General features: G+C 36.1%; 2 protein-coding genes across 3 annotated transcripts in view; one reads left to right on the plus strand and one right to left on the minus strand.

The window, feature by feature from the left end:
* Window positions 1-20,616, plus strand: part of UBQLN1 (ubiquilin 1) — a 48,925-nt gene that overhangs the window by 10,858 nt on the left and 17,451 nt on the right. For both annotated transcript variants that reach the window (XM_082401192.1, XM_082401191.1), the window contains exons 2-3: window positions 17,679-17,830; window positions 18,924-19,039. In XM_082401192.1, the coding sequence (XP_082257318.1) occupies window positions 17,679-17,830; window positions 18,924-19,039 (268 nt within the window). The remainder of the gene's footprint in view (window positions 1-17,678; window positions 17,831-18,923; window positions 19,040-20,616) is intronic.
* Window positions 546-20,616, minus strand: part of IDNK (IDNK gluconokinase) — a 76,845-nt gene continuing 56,774 nt past the window's right edge. Inside the window, exon 6 of the mRNA XM_082401285.1 lies at window positions 546-16,718. Coding sequence (XP_082257411.1) covers window positions 16,701-16,718 — 18 coding nt within the window. The 3' untranslated portion in view covers window positions 546-16,700. The remainder of the gene's footprint in view (window positions 16,719-20,616) is intronic.

Consider the following 20,616-nt stretch of genomic DNA (forward strand, 5'->3'; position numbering starts at 1 on the left):
AGTGCACAGTTCTATCAATTTTGCACAAATGAAACACACTCCTGCAACCAGCCCCTATATCAAGGGACAAGCATTACCACCTCTCAGAAGGCCACTCCTGTTTCCTTCCAGCCACCGCCTACAAAGTCAAAGTGTCATAACTTCCTTCATCCTCCTGACATCTAGCAGCCTAAATTCATTTTGTTGGTTCTGCAACTTTATATAATCACACATATACATTTTCCAGTCTGGCTTCATTTGGTGACCATTGTATTTATGAGCTTCACCAACACTGTTCCAGTGTAGTTGTATTTGTAATTTGTTTTTTTTTTTTTTTAAATCAGTCATCAGTTTTATACACATCACTGTATACATGTCAATCCCAATCGCCCAATTCAGCACACCACCATCCCCACCCCCCCACAGTTTTCCCCCCTTGGTGTCCATACGTTTGTTCTCTACATCTGTGTCTCAACTTCTGCCCTGCAACCCGGTTCAACTGTATCACTTTTTTTAGGTTCCACATGCATGCGTTAACATACGATATTTGTTTTTCTCTTTCTGACTTACTTCACTCTGTATGACAGTCTCTAGATCCATCCACTTCTCAACAAATGACTCAATTTCGTTCCTTTTTATGGCTGAGTAATATTCCATTGTATATATGTACCACAACTTCTTTATCCATCCGTCTGTCGATGGGCATTTAGGTTGCTTCCATGACCTGGCTATTGTAAATAGTGCTGCAATGAACATTGGGGTGCATGTGTCTTTTTGAATTATGGTTTTCTCTGGGTATATGCCCAGTAGTGGGATTGCTGGGTCATATGGTAATTCTATTTTTAGTTTTTTAAGGAATCTCCATATTGTTCTCCATAGTGGCTGTATCAATTTACACTACCACCAACAGTGCAAGAGGGTTCCCTTTTCTCCACACCCTCTCCAGCATTTGTTGTTTGTAGATTTTCTGATGATGCCCATTCTAACTGGTGTGAGGTGATACCTCATTGTAGTTTTGATTTGCATTTCTCTAATAATTAGGGACGTTGAGCATCTTTTCATGTGCTTCGTGGCTGCCTGTATGTCTTCTTTGGAGAAATGTCTATTTAGGTCTTCTGCCCATTCTTGGATTGGGTTGTTTGTTTCTTTAATACTGAGCTGAATGAGCTGTTTATATATTTTGGAGATTAATCCTTTGTCCGTTGATTCATTTGCAAATATTTTCTCCCATTCTGAGGGTTGTCTTTTCGTCTTGTTTATGATTTCCTTTGCTGTGCAAAAGCTTTGAAGTTTCATTAGGTCCCATTTGTTTACTTTCGTTTTTATTTCCATTACTCTAGGAGGTGGGTCAAAAAAGATCTTGCTGTGATTTATGTCAAAGGGTGTTCTTCCTATGTTTTCCTCCAAGAGTTTTATAGTGTCCAGTCTTACATTTAGGTCTCTAACCCATTTTGAGTTTATTTTTGTGTACGGTGTTAGGGAGTGTTCTAATTTCATTCTTTTCCATGTAGCTGTCCAGTTTTCCCAGCACCACTTATTGAAGAGACTGTCTTTTCTCCATTGTATATCCTTGCCTCCTTTGTCATAGATTAGTTGACCGTATGTGCGTGGGTTTACCTCTGGGCTTTCTATCTTGTTCCATTGATCTATGTTTCTGTTTTTGTGCCAGTACTATATTGTCTTCATTACTGTAGCTTTGTAGTATAGTCTGAAGTCAGGGAGTCTGATTCCTCCAGCTCCATTTTTTCCCCTCAAGACTGCTTTGGCTATTCGGGGTCTTTTGTGTCTCCATACAAATTTTAAGATGATTTGTTCTAGTTCTGTAAAAAATGCCCTTGGTAATTTGATAGGGATTGCATTGAATCTGTAGATTGCTTTGGGTAGTATAGTCATTTTCACAATGTTGATTCTTCCAATCCAAGAACATGGTATATCTCTCCATCTGTTGTTATCATCTTTAATTTCTTTTATCAGTGTCTTATAGTTTTCTGCATACAGGTCTTTTGTCTCCCTAGGTAGGTTTATTCCTAGGTATTTTATTCTTTTTGTTGCAATGGTAAATGGGAGTGTTTCCATAATTTCTCTTTCAGATTTTCCATCATTAGTGTATAGGAATGCAAGAGATTTCTGTGCATTAGTTTTGTATCCTGCAACTTTACCAAATTCATTAATTAGTTCTAGTAGTTTTCTGGTGGCAGTTTTAGGATTCTCTATGTATAGTATCATGTCATCTGCAAACAGTGAGAGTTTTACTTCTTCTTTTCCAATTTGTATTCCTTTTATTTCTTTTTCTTCTCTGATTGCCATGGCTAGGACTTCCAAAACTATGTTAAATAATAGTGGTGAGAGTAGACATCCTTGTCTCGTTCCTGATCTTAGAGGAAATGCTTTCAGTTTTTCACCATTGAGAATGATGTTTGCTGTGGGTTTGTCGTATATGGCCTTCATTATGTTGAGGTAGGTTCCCTCTGTGCCCACTTTCTGGAGCGTTTTTATCATAAATGGGTGTTGAATTTTGTCAAAAGCTTTTTCTGCATCTATTGAGATGGTCATGATTTTTATTCTTCAATTTGTTAATATGGTGTATCACATTGATTGATTTGCGTATATTGAAGAATCCTTGCATCCCTGGGATAAATCCCACTTGATCATGGTGTATGATCCTTTTAATGTGTTGTTGGATTCTGTTTGCTAGTATTTTGTTGAGGATTTTTGCATCTATATTCATCAGTGATATTGGTCTGTAATTTTCTTTTTTTGTAGTATCTTTGTCTGGTTTTGGTATCAGGGTGATGGTGACCTCATAGAATGAGTTTGGGAGTGTTCCTTCGTCTGCAATTTTTTGGAAGAGTTTGAGAAGGATGGGTGTTAGCTCTTCTCTAAATGTTTGATAGAATTCACCTGTGAAGCCATCTGGTCCTGGACTTTTGTTTGTTGGAAAATTTTTAATCACAGTTTCAATTTCATGACTTGTGATTGGTCTGTTCATATTTTCTGTTTCTTCCTGGTTCAGTCTTGGAAGGTTATACCTTTCTAAGAATTTGTATTTCTTCCAGGTTGTCCATTTTATTGGTATAGAGTTGCTTGTAGTAGTCTCTTAAGATGCTTTGTATTTCTGTGGTGTCTGTTGTAACTTCTCCTTTTTCATTTCTGATTTTATTGAGCTGAGTCCTCTCCCTCTTTTTCTTGATGAGTCTGGCTAATGGCTTATCAATTTTATTTATCTTCTCAAAGAACCAGCTTTTAGTTTTATTGATCTTTGCTATTGTTTTCTTTGTTTCTATTTCATTTATTTCTGCTCTGATCTTTATGATTTCTTTCCTTCTGCTAACTTTGGGTTTTGTTTGTTCTTCTCTAGTTTCTTTAGGTGTAAGGTTAGATTGTTTACTTGAGATTTTTCTTGTTTCTTTAGGTAGGCTTGTATAGCTATAAACTTCCCTCTTAGAATTGCTTTTGCTGCATCCCATAGGTTTTGGGTTGTGGAGTTTTCATTGTCATTTGTCTCTAGGTATTTTTTGATTTCCTCTTTGATTTCTTCAGTGATCTCTTGGTTATTTAGTAACGTATTGTTTAGCCTCCATGTGTTTGTGTTTTTTGCGTTTTTTTCCCTGTAATTCATTTCTAATCTCATAGCGTTGTGGTCGGAAAAGATGCTTGATATGATTTCAATTTTCTTAAATTTACTGAGGCTTGATTTGTGACTCAAGATGTGATTTATCCTGGAGAATGTTCCATGCGCACTTGAGAAGAAAGTGTAATCTGCTGTTTTTGGATGGAATGTCCTATAAATATCAATTAAATCTCTCTGGTCTATTGTGTCATTTAAAGTTTCTGTTTCCGTATTTATTTTCATTTTGGATGATCTGTCCATTGGTGTAAGTGAGGTGTTAAAGTCCCCCACTATTATTGTGTTACTGTCGATTTCCTCTTTTATAGCTGTTAGCAGTTGCCTTATGTATTGAGGTGCTCCTATGTTGGGTGCATATATATTTATAATTGTTATATCTTTTTCTTGGATTGATCCTTTGATCATTATGTAGTGTCCTTCCTTGTCTCTTGTAACATTCTTTATTTTAAAGTCTATTTTATTTGATATAAGTATAGCTACTCCAGTTTTCTTTTGATTTCCATTTGCATGGAATATCTTTTTCCATCCCCTCACTTTCAGTCTTTATGTGTTCCTAGGTCTAAAGTGGGTCTCTTGTAGACAGCATATATATGGGTCTTGTTTTTGTATCCATTCAGCAAGCCTGTGTCTTTTGGTTGGAGCATTTAATCCATTCACGTTTAAGGTAATTATCGATATGTATGTTCCTAGGACCATTTTCTTAATTGTTACGGGCTTGTTTTTGTAGATCCTTTTCTTCTCTTGTGTTTCCCAGTCAGAGAAGTTCCTTTAGCATTTGTTGTAAAGCTGGTTTTGTGGTGCTGAATTCTCTTAGCTTTTGCTTGTCTGTAAAGCTTTTGATTTCTCCATCAAATCTAAATGAGATCCTTGCCGGGTAGAGTAATCTTGGTTGTAGGTTCTTCCCTTTCATCACTTTAAGTATATCATGTCACTCCCTTCTGGCTTGTAGAGTTTCTGCTGAGAAATCAGCTGTTAACCTTATGGGAGTTCCCTTGTATGTTATTTGTCGTTTTTCCCTTGCTGCTTTCAATAATTTTTCTTTGTCTTTAATTTTTGCCAATTTGATTACTGTGTCTTGGCGTGTTTCTCCTTGGGTTTATCCTGTATGGGACTCTCTGCGCTTCGTGGACTTGTGTGGCTATTTCCTTTCCCATGTTAGGGAAGTTTTCAACTATAATCTCTTCAAATATTTTCTCTGGTCCTTTCTCTCTCTCTTCTCCTTCTGGGACCCCTATAATGCGAATGTTGTTGCATTTAATGTTGTCCCAGAGGTCTCTTAGGCTGTCTTCATTTCTTTTCATTCTTTTTTCTTTATTCTGTTCTGCGGCAGTGAATTCCACCATTCTGTCTTCCAGGTCACTTATCCGTTCTTCTGTCTCAGTTATTCTGCTATTGATTCCTTCTAGTGTATTCTTCATTTCAGTTATTGTATTGGTCATCTCTGTTTGTTTGTTCTTTAATTCTTCTAGGTCTTTGTTAATCATTTCTTGCATCTTCTCAATCTTTGCCTCCATTCTTATTCCGAGGTCCTGGATCATCTTCACTATCATTATTCTGAATTCTTTTTCTGGAAGGTTGCCTATCTCTACTTCATTTAGTTGTTTTTCTGGGGTTTTTTCTTGTTCCTTCAACTGGTATATAGCCCTCTGCCTTTTCATCTTGTGTATCTTTCTGTGAATGTGGTTTTTGTTCCACAGGCTGCAGGATTGTAGTTTTTCTTGCTTCTGCTGTCTGCCCTCTGGTGGTTGAGGCTATCTAAGAGGCTTGATGGGAGGCTGTGGTGGTGGGTAGAGCTGACTGTTGCTTTGGCAGCCAGAGCTCAGTAAAAGTTTAATCCACTTGACTGTTGATGGGTGGGGCTGGGTTCCCTCCCTGTTGGTTGTTTTGCCTGAGGCAACCCAACCCTGGAGCCTACCTGGACCCCTTTGTGGGGCTAATGACAGACTCTGGGAGGGCTCACGCCAAGGAGTACTTCCCAGAACTTCTGCTGCCAGTGTCCTTGTCCCCACCGTGAAACAGAGCCACCCCCCGCCTCTGCAGGAGACCTTCCAACACTAGCAGGTAGGTCTGGTTCAGTCTCTCCCAGGGTCACTGCTCCTTCCCCTGGGTCCCGATGCACACACTATTTTGTGTGTGGCCTCCACGAGTGGGGTCTCTGCTTCCCCCAGTCCTGTCGAAGTCCTGCAGTCAATTCCCACTAGGCTTCAAAGTCTGATTCTCTGTGAATTCCTCCTCTCGTTGCTAGACCCCCAGGTTGGGAAGCCTGACGTGGGGCTCAGAACCTTCACTCCAGTTGGTGGAATTCTGTGGTATAAGTGTTTGCCAGTCTGTGAGTCACCCACCCACCAGCTTTGGGATTTGATTTTACTCTGATTGCGCTCCTCCTACCGTCTCATTGTGGCTTCTCCTTTGTTTTTGGATGTGGGGTATCTTTTTTGGTGAGTTCCAGTGTCTTACTGTCGATGATTGTTCAGCAGCTAGTTGTGATTCTGGTATTCTTGCAAGAGAGAGTGAGAGCACATCCTTCTACTCCGCCATCTTGTTTTGTCTCCTCCCCAGCGGTTTATTCATTTTTGTTTCCAGTGGAGTGGCAGGCTGTTGAGCGTCGTAATCCTTGGTTTTTGTAAGTTTGTTCCAAGCTTTGGGTAATTTACTCAGAGTAAATGAATATTACATTAGTCTATTTGGGAGTAGTTCTAATACCTAAATTGTTTGACATCGGTTGTTTGAAATGTAAAATTTGTTTGTATAAGAATTAGATTATAATAGGTAGTCAGTTTATACAGTTTCCCTTTGTATGGTACTAGAAGTATAGCTGTACCCTATCTCTGTCATAATGCTTTCCAACTTTCACCATGAAGTGCTATAAACTCATACTTTTGAATTGCCTTAGGTGCCCCTCAGAACCAAGAGTTCCATGAGGCTAGAGGATCCTAGTATCAGTGATGTTAATTTTCAACAATGCTGTAATTCTGTAGGAGGAAGTTATTTCTTATGGGTCTTATTAAGGACTTCGGTTTCTTGAGATTTTGTTGTGAGGATTGAATGAGATGATGTGGGGGTGTGGTTCCAGGCACAGTGTAGCTGCTAAATTAGCAATGAATGTAAATGCTTTTTGAACTGTGTGCCATAGGATTTTACTCTTTTGCATCTAGGATACCATAGAGAAGCCCCTAGTCTGTCCAGAAAGCCCACCTATCCTTCCTAACACTGACAACTCATGGCTAGTAGGATTCCAGCCCTTAAATATTACTAAGGGCTCAACTAAACTGTTCACAACTGTTCTATAAGCATTTGATGCTAGATAATGATGTTCATGGATGACCATCTCTTATTCTTGGGTGATCATCCCTGCTGTGATTTACATGTCTTATAGCCACTCTGGTCTGCTACCTAAAACTAAGGTATCTTTTTTTTTTCTTCTCCCAAGACAAATTTTATTTATTTATTTTTAAATTTTTATTGGAGTATAGTTGATTTCCAATGTTGTGTTTCAGGTGTACAGCAAAGTGAATCAGTTATACATATACATATATCCACCCTTTTTTTTACATTCTTTTCCCATGTAGGTCATTACAGAGTATTGAGTAGAGTTACCTGTGCTATACAGTAGGTTCTTATTGGCTATCTGTTTTACGTATAGTAGTGTGTATATGTCAATCCCAATGTCTCAATTTATCCCTCCCCCTTTACCCCCTGGAAACCATAAGTTTGTTTTCTACATCTGTGACTCTTAAAACTAGGGTATCTTCATCCCAATTTGTTTCTGATGACCTACCCAAGACAAAGTATATGATAGCTTTCTGGCTAGGTGAGTCACTTGAAATTGGATGCTCAGGAAAGTTGGTCATTTATGTTTTGACTTCCTGCTGTTTCTTATGTGTAGGGCATTCACAATCAACTTTTAAACCTATTTTAATTTAAGTATAGTACAGAACAATGCACACAAAAATGTACAGCTTCATTTATTAGCACAAAAGTTAGAAGCAGAATATTATCAGCTTCCCAGATGTCACTTGTGATCCCTTACAATCACCACCTCCTCTTAACTACAACTTTTCTCACTTTTGACACTATGGTTTTTGCCCCTTTCCTCTCTTTTAACTTATGTTAATGATAACTTATGTTAATGAAATAATGTAGTTTATTGTCATTTGTGATTGGCTGCTTTTGCTCTACATTGATCCATGGTGACATGTGGCTGTAGTTCATGTGTTGTCATCGTGTGTAACAGTCTATTGAATATATCACAATTTGTTCTACAGTTGAGGGTTTGGGTTGTTTTAAGTTTTGGGGTAATAAAGTTTGAACTTCATTGAACGTGTCTTTTGGTGTACCTGTGTGAACACATAATTTGTTAGATAAAATCCCAGAAGTAGAATTGTTGAGTCATACAACAAGCATACATTCAGCTTCTACTGTGAAATGTTTTTCTGAAATATGTGAATTTATACTTCTGTTCGCAATATATGTGGATTCCAGTTGCTCCAAATCCTCTGCAGCAGTCTGTAACAGTCTTTTTTAATAGTACAACCACTTTATTTATTTATTTATTTATTTAGGCTGCATCGGGCCTTCATTGCAGCACATGAGATCTTTTGTTGCGGCACCCGGGCTTCTCTAGTTGTGGCCAACGGGCTCCAGAGCGTGTGGGCTTTGTAGCTGTGGCGCGCGGGCTTAGTTGCCCTGCGGCATGTGGGATCTTAGTTCCCGCACCAGGGATCAAGCCCGCGTCCCCTGCATTGGAAGGTGGATTTTTAACCACTGGACCACCAGGGAAGTCCCTGTAACAGTCTTTATACTGGACTGTTGGGTGGGTGTGTCACTGGTTTTAAAGTTACCTGATGTTGTTAATTAGGATGAGTCCCCTTCCTCTGTATTATTGGCCATTTCATTTTTGTGAAGTTCCTATTTCAGTCTATTGACTAGTTTTCAGTTGGGTTGTGTCTTGCTGATTTTCATGCTTTATGTATAAAATCTGGATTCAAGCTTTGTTGGTTTTTGGTATTGTAGATATTTTTTCTTTGTTGCTTATCTTTTTACTCTATTAATGATAGTTTAATTTATTGTGCCTTTTTTATGGCTAAATCTTTTTGTGTCCTGTTCAGGAAATCTTTTCCAGTTGAACTAATATTTTATTGATTCATCTTTTTGGTATTGTTTAATTGCAAGGTACTGTTTAATTTGCATGTAGTTGGAGTACATACTCCATATGATTGAAAATTTTTGAAATATGTCGACTTGCTTTATGGCCCAGTATATAAGTTTGTAAATGTATTTTAAAAGAATACTTATTCTGTAGTTGTTGAGTACAGTGTTCTATACATGCCAGTTGGGTCATCAGTTAATTTTGTTGTTCAAAGCTTTTATATCCTTTTTTTTTCTTTTGGTCCTATTTTATTTTATCAGTTACTGAGGTAAATATGCTAAAATATTTTACTGTACTTTTGGATTAGTCTGTTTTTCTCTGTAGTTCAATTTAATTTTTGCTTTATGTATTCTGAAACTGTATTATGTACATATACATTTAAAGTTTTATCTTCTTGTGAGTTGAACACTTTGTAATGTTGAAATGTCCTAGTTGCTTTTGTATTAAAGTTTGCTTTTTCCAGGGAACTATATTCAATATCATGTGATAAACCATAATGGAAAAGAATATGAAAAAGAATGTATATATATATGTATAACTGAGTCACTTTGTTGTACAGCAGTAATTAACACAACACTGTAAATAAACTACACTTCAGTTTAAGAAAAAAGTTTGCTTTGTCAATTAGAGTAGCCTCACTAACTTTATTTGGTTAGTTTTTGCATGGACTATCTTTATTCATTCTTTTTATTTTCAATCTTTCTTTTCCTTAGTAGTTTATGTGTATATCTTTTTTAAGCAGCATGAAGTTGGGTTTCTAAATCCAGTCCGGCAATTTTATCTTTTTAACACATAGTCTGTTATGTAATCACTGATACATTTGGTTTACGTTTACCATTATACTGTTTGATTTCTGTTTTTCCTGTCTCTTCTATGTTGCTTTTTTCTCTTTCTTTTGGATTGTTTTGTATTATTCCAATTGTTCCCCCCCTTTTTCCCAGTTGCCCCTTTTATTAGGTTGGTAGATGCATGCTGCTTAAACTATTCTTTTAGTAGTTATCCTAGAGATTACTATATGCATCTTATAAAATGTCTAAATCAGTAAGTACTTTCCAGTTAATTCAAGAACCTTAGAACAGTTGAACACTGTTTACCTGCCTGTGGACTACACTTGATCTTCCTTCCTTCCTTGTTTCCTCTCTTCTTTTCTTCATTCCAACACAAAACATTGTTACTAATGCTTTATAAAGTCAGTTTTTATTTCAATTTATTCTTCCCATTTTTTTATTCCTTCATCTAGGAGAGGATCATTTTCTTCTGTCTGAGGAACATTTCCTGTAGTCTGTATATGCTGGGTAACAAATTCTCTGTTTTTGTGCGTCTGAAAATGTCTATTTTGATTTCATTTTGAGGGATTTTGCACTGGATATAAAATTTTAGTTTGCCAGTTAACTCTTCCCCCTTTATAATTTTTTTCTTAATTTTTAAATCATGGATAATTTCAAGTATACAGAAGTAGAGATAACGTAAGTTAGCCCCGCCATGAATCCTTCACCCAGCTTTGACAATTAATTTTGGAGCCAGTCTTGTTTCAGGTGTACTTTCCCTTAAGGCCCCTTTCCATACCCCATTATTTTGATGCATCTCTCATGCCTTATATCACTTCATCCTTTAATATTTCAGCATGTATCTCTAAAAGCTAAGGATCCCTTTAAAAAACGCAATATATTATCCTGCTTTACCAATTAATAATGTCTTAATTTCACCAGTCCAGAATTTCCCCATTGTTTCAAAATGATTTTTTAAGTGTAATGTTAGCATGAATTTATTATTATGTAGCTTTAACTTTTAAAAAATAGACTTTACTTTTTCGAGCAGTTTTAGATTTACAGCTAATAGAGCACAAAGTACAGAGTTCCCATACTCCCTGCTCCCCCTACTTTAACCTCCCCCACCATCGACATCCGTCTCAAGGTGGTACATTTGTTACAATTGATGGACCTCTACTGACACATCATTATCACTCAAAGTTCATAGTTTAAGATTCACTCTTGGTGTTTTGGCAAATGTATAGTGTATGTGCTCTACCTCTACCCTAACTCCTGGCAACCACTGATCCATTTACTGTCTCCATAGTTTTGTTCTTTCCAGAATGTCATCTAGTTGGAATTATACAGTACATAACCTTTTAGATTGGCTTATTTGACTTAGTAGTATGCATTTAAGGTTCCTCTATGGTTCTTTTCATGGTTTGATAGTTCATAGTTTGATAGCTCATTTCTTTTTATTGCTGAATAATATCCCATTGTCTGTCTTGGATAATGTCCAAGGTTTATTTATCCATTCACCTGTAGAAGAATTTCTTGGTTGCTTCAAAGTTTTAACATTAATGAATAAAGCTGCTATATACATCTGTGTGCAGGTTTTGTCTGGACATAAGTTCTCAATTCCTTTGGGTAAATACCAAGGAGAGGGTGATTGCTGGATCGAATGGTAAGAGTATGTTTAGTTTTGTAAGAAATTGCTAAACTGTCTTCCAAAGTGGCTATACCATTTTGTATTCCCATCAGCAGTGAATGAGAGTTTCTATTGTTCCATATTGTTGCCAGAATTTGGTAGTGTTATCTGTTTTGGTTTGGCCATCCTAGTAGTTGTATAGCGCAGTCTCCTTATTTTAATTGGCAATTCCTCTAATGGCCTATGATGCAGAGCATCTTTACGGATATGCTTATTTACCATTTGTATATCTTTTTTGATGAGATGTCTGTTAAAATTTTTTGCCCATTTTTTAATTGGGTTGTTCAGTTTCTTGTTGAGTTTTAAGAGTTCTTTGTATACTTTGGGTAACCGTCCTTTATCAGATGTGTCATTTCCAAATATTTTCTCCCAGTTTGGCTTGTCTTCTCATTCTCTTGCAAAAGATTTTTTTTTTTCAAGTGGGATCCAAATAAAGCTCATACATTGCAAGGGACTGATAAGTTTCCTGTTTTTTCTTTTCTGGCAAGTATGCTTTTATTTCTTTTTCCTGCCTCGTTTCATTGGCTGACATTTTTAATATGTTGTTGAATAGAGTGAATAGAGAGCAAACATCCTTGCTTTGTTACTGATCTTAGAGGGAAAGCATTCAGTTGTTCACCATTACTACACCAAATTGTAGATATTTTGTAGATGTGCTTTATCAGATCTGGGTAGTTCCCTTTTATTCCTGATTCCTTGGGACTTTAGTCATGAATGAATGCTTTCAAATGCTTTTTTACTATCGATTAATAAGACGGTGTGGATTTTCTTTTTCTTTTGTCAGTGTGGTGAATTATTGATTTTTCAAATGTTGACTTACTTAGCCTCACATTTCTAGGATAAACCTAACTTGGTAATGAAGAATTACTCTTGTTCTATATTGCTGGATTTGTTTGCTAGTATTTTACAGAGGATTTCTGCATCTGTGTTCATGAGGGATATTGGTCCCTAGTTTTCTTTTCTGGTTTTGGTATCAGGGTAATATTGGCCTCACAAAGTAAATTGAGAAGTGTTTCCTCTTCTGTTTTCAGAAGAGAGTGAATGAGTTCTGGCAGCTTGAATCTTTCAAGAAATTGGTCCATTTCATCCAAGTTGTCAAATACTTGCATGTAGTTTTCCTTATTCTATTAATAAAATCTGTGAGGTCTGTAGTCATTTCCTTCTGTTGTTACTGATATTGCTAGTCTATGTTTTCTCTGTTTTTTTCTTGGCCATTCTAGTTAGAGGTTAATCAGTTTTACTAATATTTTAAAAGATTTTTTTCTTATTTTTCTGTATTTTGATTTCTGCTCTTATTTTTATTTTTTGTTGGGTTTCATTTGCTCTTTGTCTAGTTTCTAAAGGTTGAAACTTAGATTACTGATTTGTGATCTTTCTTAAATTTAAGCCTTTAATATAAATTTTCCTAGGCATTGCTTTAGTTGCATCTCAGAAATTTTGACATATTGTAACTTCATTTTTGTTCAGTTGAAAATATTTTCTGATTGCTCCTCAAGACTTTCTTTTTGACCCATGAATTCTTTAGAAGTATTTTGTTTAATTTGGGAGTTTTCCATATATCTTTCTGTTATTGATTTCTAGTGTAATTCCATTATTGTCAAGGAATATACTTATATGGTTCAATTATTTAAAATTTCCAAGGTTTGTTTTTATGACCCAGTTTATGGTCTTACCTTGGTTGAGTGTCCCTTGTGTACTTAAAAGTATCATTTCATCTATAGGTTCTCCTCTGCTTTTTCCCTGTAGCAATTTATTTGTTAAGGACACCTTTTTTGTTTATTTTAGTAGCTGTATCCTTTTAATGTCACTTAATGTATTCCTTTATTGCCTACAAATCTGGGGGAAATTTATTAGACCTAGAGCAGGCAGTGGTTCTTAGTAGTGTCCATCAGAATCACCTGGGAAGCTTGTTAAGCCATAGATTACTGGGCCCCATCCTCAGAGTTTCTGATTTGGTTGGGGCCTGAGAATTTGCATTTCTACCAAGTTAACCTGAGAATGGTGAATGTTGCTCATCTGGGGACGGCACTTTGAGAAGTACAGCAGTTTCTCAGTCTTGTTATTGATTACATTTTGAGTTGGAAAATTCTTTGTCGTTGGGGTTGTTCTGTGCATTGTAGGATGTTCACCATCTTCGGTCTCTACCCACCAGTGGTACTTAAGCCCTGTTGTGACAACCAGAAATGTCTTTAGACACTGCCAAATGCTTCCCAGGGCAGATAGAGGCCTCCATTCACTTTAGGAACCGCTGCTTTAGGGTGACTAACTGGGGAAAACTCTTAGGTCTTTATCTCTAAGTTCTTTTATTTTAGTCTGGTTAGATTCTCCTTGGAGACACTATATATTATAATCTTTCTGCTTGGATGTTGAAGGTCCAGATGCCAGCATTCTGTTTGATAGGTGTGAGGTGAAGGGGGAAAGGCTCAGCATCTGGTATGTCTCTGTTTACTTAATCTTCTGTTTTTAGTGTTGTATGTCTGTTCTCATTGTGTCTGGTGTGTTCTTTAGTTCAGAGACCCTCTGTTCCCCTTCCAGAGAGAAAAAAAAATCTTCTAGTCTTTTGTTGGGTTTGGGGAGGGCCAGTTGCTTGCTTAGTGTGCAGTGAAGATGTGTCTGCTTCTTAGACTTTCAAATCCCCTTATTTTAGCCCTTAGGCACCTCTCACCTTATACCTTATCCTCAGCCTCTGGTGGTACCATGTCAAGTCTTCCAGGAATTCTGTAGATTGTGGGGATTGAATTAGCTTTTAGCTTGGCTTTCTGTATTGCCAGTTCAGGATTCAGTTCTCTTGGGTCCACTGGATGTCTGGGTTCAAAACTTTGTTCCAGTTAAGACTGAAAGGTCTCAATTTGTTCTGTTGTCTGAGTTTCTGCTTTAAAAATTTCTTTGTGCAGATCGTATGTCTGATAAGACTTGTATGTAGAATATATAAGGAATTTTTACAACTCAGTAATAGGAAGGCAAATAACCCAATTAAAAAATGGCAAAGGATGTTAATAAAGTTGTCCAAAGAAGATATATAAATAGGCACATGAAAAGATGCTCAACATTGTTAGCCATCAGGGGAATGCAAATCAAAACTACTGCACATCTACTAGGATGGCTATTAAAAAAACCAGTCAGGTAATAAATATTGGTGAAGGCATGGAGAGATTAGAACCCTTATACATTGCTGGTAGGATTGTACAATGGTATAGCCATTAGCCACTTCGGATAACACTTTGGTGGTTCCTCAAATGATTAAATCAAGAGTTACCATATGACCCAGTAATTTAATTCCACATCTAGGTATATACCCAAGAGAAATGAAAACAGATGTCCACAGAAAAACTTGTACATGAATGTTTATAGCAACATTATTCATAATAGCCCAAAGGTGGAAACAGTCCCAATGCCCATCAATTGATGAATGAATAAACAAAATGTTGTGTATTCATACAGTAGAATGTTGTTTGGCCATAAAAAGGAAGTATTGCTATATACCATGACATGGATGCACCTTGCAAACATTGCATATTATATGATTTCACTTATTGTGAAATGTCCAGCATAGGCAAATCTATTTGACAGAAAGTAGATCAGTGAGTGGTTTCTTTTTTCTTTTTTTAAAAAATTGGTATTTGTGGAGTCACTGGCTTTTTTTTTGGCCGTGCCACGCGGATTGCAGAATCTTAGTTCCCCAACCAGGGATTGAACCTGGGGCCCTGGCAGTGAAAGTGCCTAGCCCTAACCACTGGACCACCAGGGAACTCCCCGATTAGTGGTTTCTTATGGTTTGGAGTGATGGGAGAATAGGGAGGTGATAGCTAAAGGGTACTGGTTTCTTTTTGAGAAGATGAAAATGTCATAATTGACTGTGGTGATGGTAGCACGTATCTGTGAATATACTAAAAACCATTGTACACCTTAAATGGGTGAATTGTATATGTGAGTTATATCTCCATAAAGCATGAAGAAATCTTTCATCGTTGTTTCAATGGGGATTTGAAAGGAGGTAAGAGATGTGTGTCATCAATCTAGCATCTTACCTTCAAGTCCTAAAATGTGCTAAAATGATATATAATTGTATGTTAAACAATTAAATTATATATTTTGGAATGACATGAGGTGTATCAAGGATTCTGAAAAGGATTTCTTAGTTTAAGGTTAAGAAACACAAACTTAGATTAACCTCATTTTACATATGAAAATGTTTTGATGTTCTTGAAGTCAGACCTAGATTTCAAGCTTAACCTAGCAGTTTATTAGCTGTGTCACTGTGAGAGGAGGGGGACATATTGAACCTCTCTGTTTCTATATCTGAAATAGGATTAAAAGTCATCTTCTTAAGTTACTGAGGATTAAAAGAGCTGGCATTGTAGTAGCTACTATTTATTGACCACCACGTATGTGACTGATGCTTGAATTTTACATACATTCTCATTCAATCCTTATAAAAACATGTGTTCTGCTCGTTACCTTATTATTATTTCTAATAGCTGCCAAAGGGAGAATGAGATGTTTAATAATAGGAGAATGGTTAAATCATGGTTTGACTTACTTCTTTATATAGAATATTGTGCTAATGGTACTTTAAAAAGATTTTTCTTGTTGGAAATTGTTTATCTTAGGTAAAAGGGTTATATATCATTTATTTCCTTTTTTTTACAATTAGTTTTTATTGGAGTATGGTTGCTTTATAATGTGTTAGCCTCCACTGCACAACAAATGAATCAGCCATACACATACAGATATCTCCTCCCTTTTGGACTTCCCTCCCATTTAGGTTACCACAGTGCATTAGGTAGAGTTCCCTGTGCTATACAGTATGTTCCTATCAATTGTCTATTTTGTACATAGTATCAATAATGTGTATGCGTCAATCCCAGTCTCCCAATTCCTCCCACCCCACCCCTTTCCCCCATACATTTGTTCTCTATGTCTGTGTCTCTATTTCTGCTTTGCAAATAAGATCATCTATACCATTTTTCTAGATTCCACATATATGTGTCATTATAAGATATTTGCTTTTCTTTTTCTGACTTACTTCACTCTGTATGATGCTTTCTAGGTCCGTCCACGTCTCTATAAATGACCCAATTTCATTCCTTTTTATGGTTGAGTAATATTTCTTTGTATATATGTACCAGATCTTCTTTATCCATTCCTCTGTTGATGGACATTTAGGTTGCTTCCGTGTCCTGGCTATTGTAAATAGTGCTGCTGTGAACATTGGGGTGCATGTGTTTTTTTGAATTATGGTTTTCTATCATATATTTTAAAATAAAGGAAGGAAAGTTCAGATGGAAAAGGTCCAGAATATTTACTGCAGTATAATTTTGCATTATATGATTTTTTAAAAAACCAGTTGGTTACATTGAATGTTGTAACTTGATTATGGAAAATTTCATTTATACACAAAGGTATAATGTGATGAACTTTTGTGTACCTCTCATTTTCAACAGTGATTGACATATGGCCTATCTTGCTTTATATTTGTATTCCTCTTCATCTCCCCTCCTGCCCCTGCAAGAAAATGTTAGATATCATTATTTACTGTGTCTTTCCACTTACTGTGACAACCAAAAATATCCCCTTTTATTTCCAAAACATTGCCTTGGCGATAATGCTGTCATCTATTGAGAGCCACTTCTGTAGGGCATTGGTGTCTGTACGGCATTGGGGTAAGATGTGATTCTTTGAATTTCTTTGCCACCCTGAGGTTTCCTGACTTTGACAGTGGAGTAAAAAAACCTAAGTATACAGGTGATTTTGATGAAGGTTTGAGAAACTGATCTAGTGTAGAATAAGTAAGCTTTTCTTATAGTATGACACTCTTTTCTATTCTGTTTTTGCATTTTATTCTTGTTCCTGGGAAGCCTTTCTTCAGGTTTTCCTGGCTACTTTCTAAATAGTTTTCACTGGAAAACTTTCTCTAACTACCCTTTGTGCTTCCTCTGTACTTTGTGGTTTACTGACTGCTCGCCTTCAGGAAAAGATTTTTGCTTTCTATCTTTGCATTTGCATGCTACTGCTTGTTAATAAATGTTTTTAATGAAAGAGGTGGGGCGTAAAGTCAGTATAACTGGCTTTCTTTATATTGAACTAGAAAGGAGCAGGATTCGAGATGGAAATCTGAGGAAAAGATTATTGTAAACTTGGTAAGAGCTATGTGTGGCTTGAACTACGTTTAGCACCATTGATATAAAAAGAATAAGGCTATGACAAAGAAGTGAATTATTGTATCTTAGCAGACGATTGAATATAGGATATGTACACCTGTAATAAAATGTTTGCATTAGAGATGAGTGAAGTGGTAACACTCATTTCCGACTAAGATCAAGATATGGACACAGAAATACTATGCCTTTATATTTGAATTGTTGCAGTATCTGTAGTGGGGGCTTCTTTTGAGGTACTTCTAGAAACTAGACTAGATGGTGTTATGCAAACATCTGTAATACATATTTATTTTATCTTATTTAGTTCAAGGAAGAAATCTCTAAACGTTTTAAATCCCATACCGACCAACTTGTGTTGATATTTGCTGGAAAAATTTTAAAAGATCAAGATACTTTGAGTCAGCATGGAATTCATGATGGACTTACTGTTCACCTTGTCATCAAAACACAAAACAGGTATGTTTTTAGAAGACTTTTAACTTTAAACCATGAATAAATGTTTATATTTCTCTCTTAAAAATAACCAGTCTTGGCTTTAAATGGCTTTCTGTCATTAATATGTAAATGGATTAAAATTCATTTATTTGCTGCTCATGTAGATAGCAAATGTTTTAATGATTCAGTAATGCTAATGCTTACACATCTGATATTTTAGACGGTTTATCATTGAGTTATTATATTATTTGAATTACAAAACAAGCAAATTAATGTTTTTAGCTGTGTTTTCTTGTTTAGAGAGATTTTTGGACAGAGATCAGGGGTGACTCATCTTCTTGGCAAACCACAAATTAGTAACCATGTTTCATTAAATCTAAGGCACCATTCAGTTTTTAAGAGATACCTTTATTTGTGTACCACTAAGTAAAAATATCGCCAATCAAATTGGTATATTTTCTTTTCACTTAAAATTATTATACTTAGTGAAAGAGCTCCTAGAGCTCCCTTAGACTTATTCAGATATGGTATTTTATCATCATTCAGATGAAATGAAATTCAGAACTCTTAACTGATGTCACATGGAAGGGGTTTCCAATAAACTCTCATTTTTTTACTTAAGTATATTAAGTAATAATCAGTTATTACTTGTACTGATTTCTCAGCCTTCTTTTGGTGAAGTCTCTCTTTATTTTTTACTTTTAACTTTTTTAGGTTCTGAGTAAAAGTGCCCCCCCAACCCTTAAGAACTTAGAAAGGGGTAGATAAAAAATAGCTTATATAGTCAAGCTTTGTGATTGTGACCAGTCTCATTGGATTCTCTTCTGTGAGGTGACCTGTCTCCTTCTCTTACATAGTCAGTATGATTGAAAGTAATAAAATATTTATGACAGTATACTTGAGGAAGGGCAGTTGAAATATAGTTTGGATTTTGTGGGGTTTCACTATGTTTCTTTATATTTGTGTTCCTAGTGCTTAGTTATTTCAGGGTGTTTACTCTATGATAATTTGAGTTCTGAAAACTTAAACTTTATTTCTGCGTATTGGAGTTCTAGAGGTTCTTTTGAAATAATTAGCTCCAGTGTTTATACCATGATATAATTATTTTTCCTAGGCCTCAGGATCATTCAGCTCAGCAAACCAACACCAGTGGAAGCAATGCTACCGCGTCATCAGCTCCTAATAGTACCTCCACATCTGGTTCTGCCACTAGCAACCCTTTTGGTTTAGGTAAGTATCTTTAGTCATTTTTTATAAGGATTTTAAAAAAACTTCCTTCCCCCCAGGGTAGTTTTAAATAAAATGATAGAATTAAACATTAAGTCACTTTAGCAATGAAAACAAAAACTTGTATAGCTTATTTCTGTAGTTGTAGGTATTAAGGGAGTAGTAGTTGGGAATACAGATGTACTTGCTTAGATTACATTTACATATAATAAGTAGTCAGTAAGTGACACATTTCTTTTCAATAATGAAAGAAATGTACTGTATGTATACCTGATCCGACCACCACATAATTGACTCTGGAGAGGATTAGCTAGTTGTTGATCATAAGCTAACCCCCTGAATACAATTTTCTTGTTTGTAAAATGAAGGGATCAGATTGCATTAGTGATTTTCTAACTGTTGTAAATGCACACAAAGAGGCCTGGGAACAAGCCCAGTGGTTAAGAATCTTCTGCATCAGCCAAAACTATCAATAGTTTTCTTATATCAGTTTTTACACTGAGGTTCTTTGGGAGGTTTTTTTGGGGAAAAGAGTAGTCTGAAGCTAACAAAAGTTGAACTAGGTAGATAAATGGCTTAATGCTTCTTTCAGTTCCGAAGTTGTATGACAAGTATAGTACCTTGAAATGACATTTTAAAAAATATGTACAGTTTTCACATATCGAGGATCATACCTTCCACCTCTTCCAGAAAAAGTTTTCTTGTAATGGCATGGATTCACATTTGCCTTTTTTTTTAATGTTTGATGCTCTTATTTTTTAAAATGATCTTGGGTTAAATGTGTCTCTTTTGGTTGAAGCAGATGAGTTTTAGATGGCAAAATTATTAACATGAACAATCTAGAGAGATTAGGATGAAATTATTTAGTGTTCAGACTCATGAAAGGTATTTTTGAGGTAAATCTCTCCCCTCTTCCCTCATTTTATAGGCAAAGAAATTGAAGCCCACGGAGGCTTTTAGTTAATTTGTCTGAGGCCATACATCTCCCTAGTCCCTTCATTTCTTATCTCATTCCCACCCTCTCCTATCTTAGTTACTTTTCTCCATCAGTTATTCCATTTACCCTATATATTCAGCTTTTCTTTTGCTGTCTCTTTTCGTTAAGGTCTATTCCATGTTTAAAAGCCACAGAATCCCACTACCACCTTTCTTTTGCTTCCTTTGTCAGCTATCTTTGGAAAAGGCATTTTCTGTTTTCTGTCTGTATTTCTCTTTCACTAAGTTTGCTGTGCTCCATTTCTTGTCCCCATCACTTTACTGAAAATTCCCTTGATAAAGTCACCATTGACCTCTTAGCTTGCCAAATTTAGAGGACACTTTTTTAGATTTTTAGATACTTAGATTAAAAGAAAGTGATTTAAAATCTAATTCACTCTCTTCCAATGCATACCAGTCTTTCCTTGAAATTTTTTTTCTTTAACTCCTGATAACTCTTTTTCCCTGGTTAATTTTCTGACCAGTTTTTTTCTCTCTCATTTGTGGGTCTCTTCTTCCTATTCCTTATATTAGTATTGTTCCCCAGAGTTCTGCCTTGTTTTTCTTCACTCCTTTTACTCTATTTTCCCCAAGTGACATTATCC

The sequence above is a fragment of the Balaenoptera borealis genome (assembly GCF_965194805.1).
Source record: "Balaenoptera borealis genome assembly, chromosome: 8".
Taxonomy (NCBI): domain Eukaryota; kingdom Metazoa; phylum Chordata; class Mammalia; order Artiodactyla; family Balaenopteridae; genus Balaenoptera; species Balaenoptera borealis.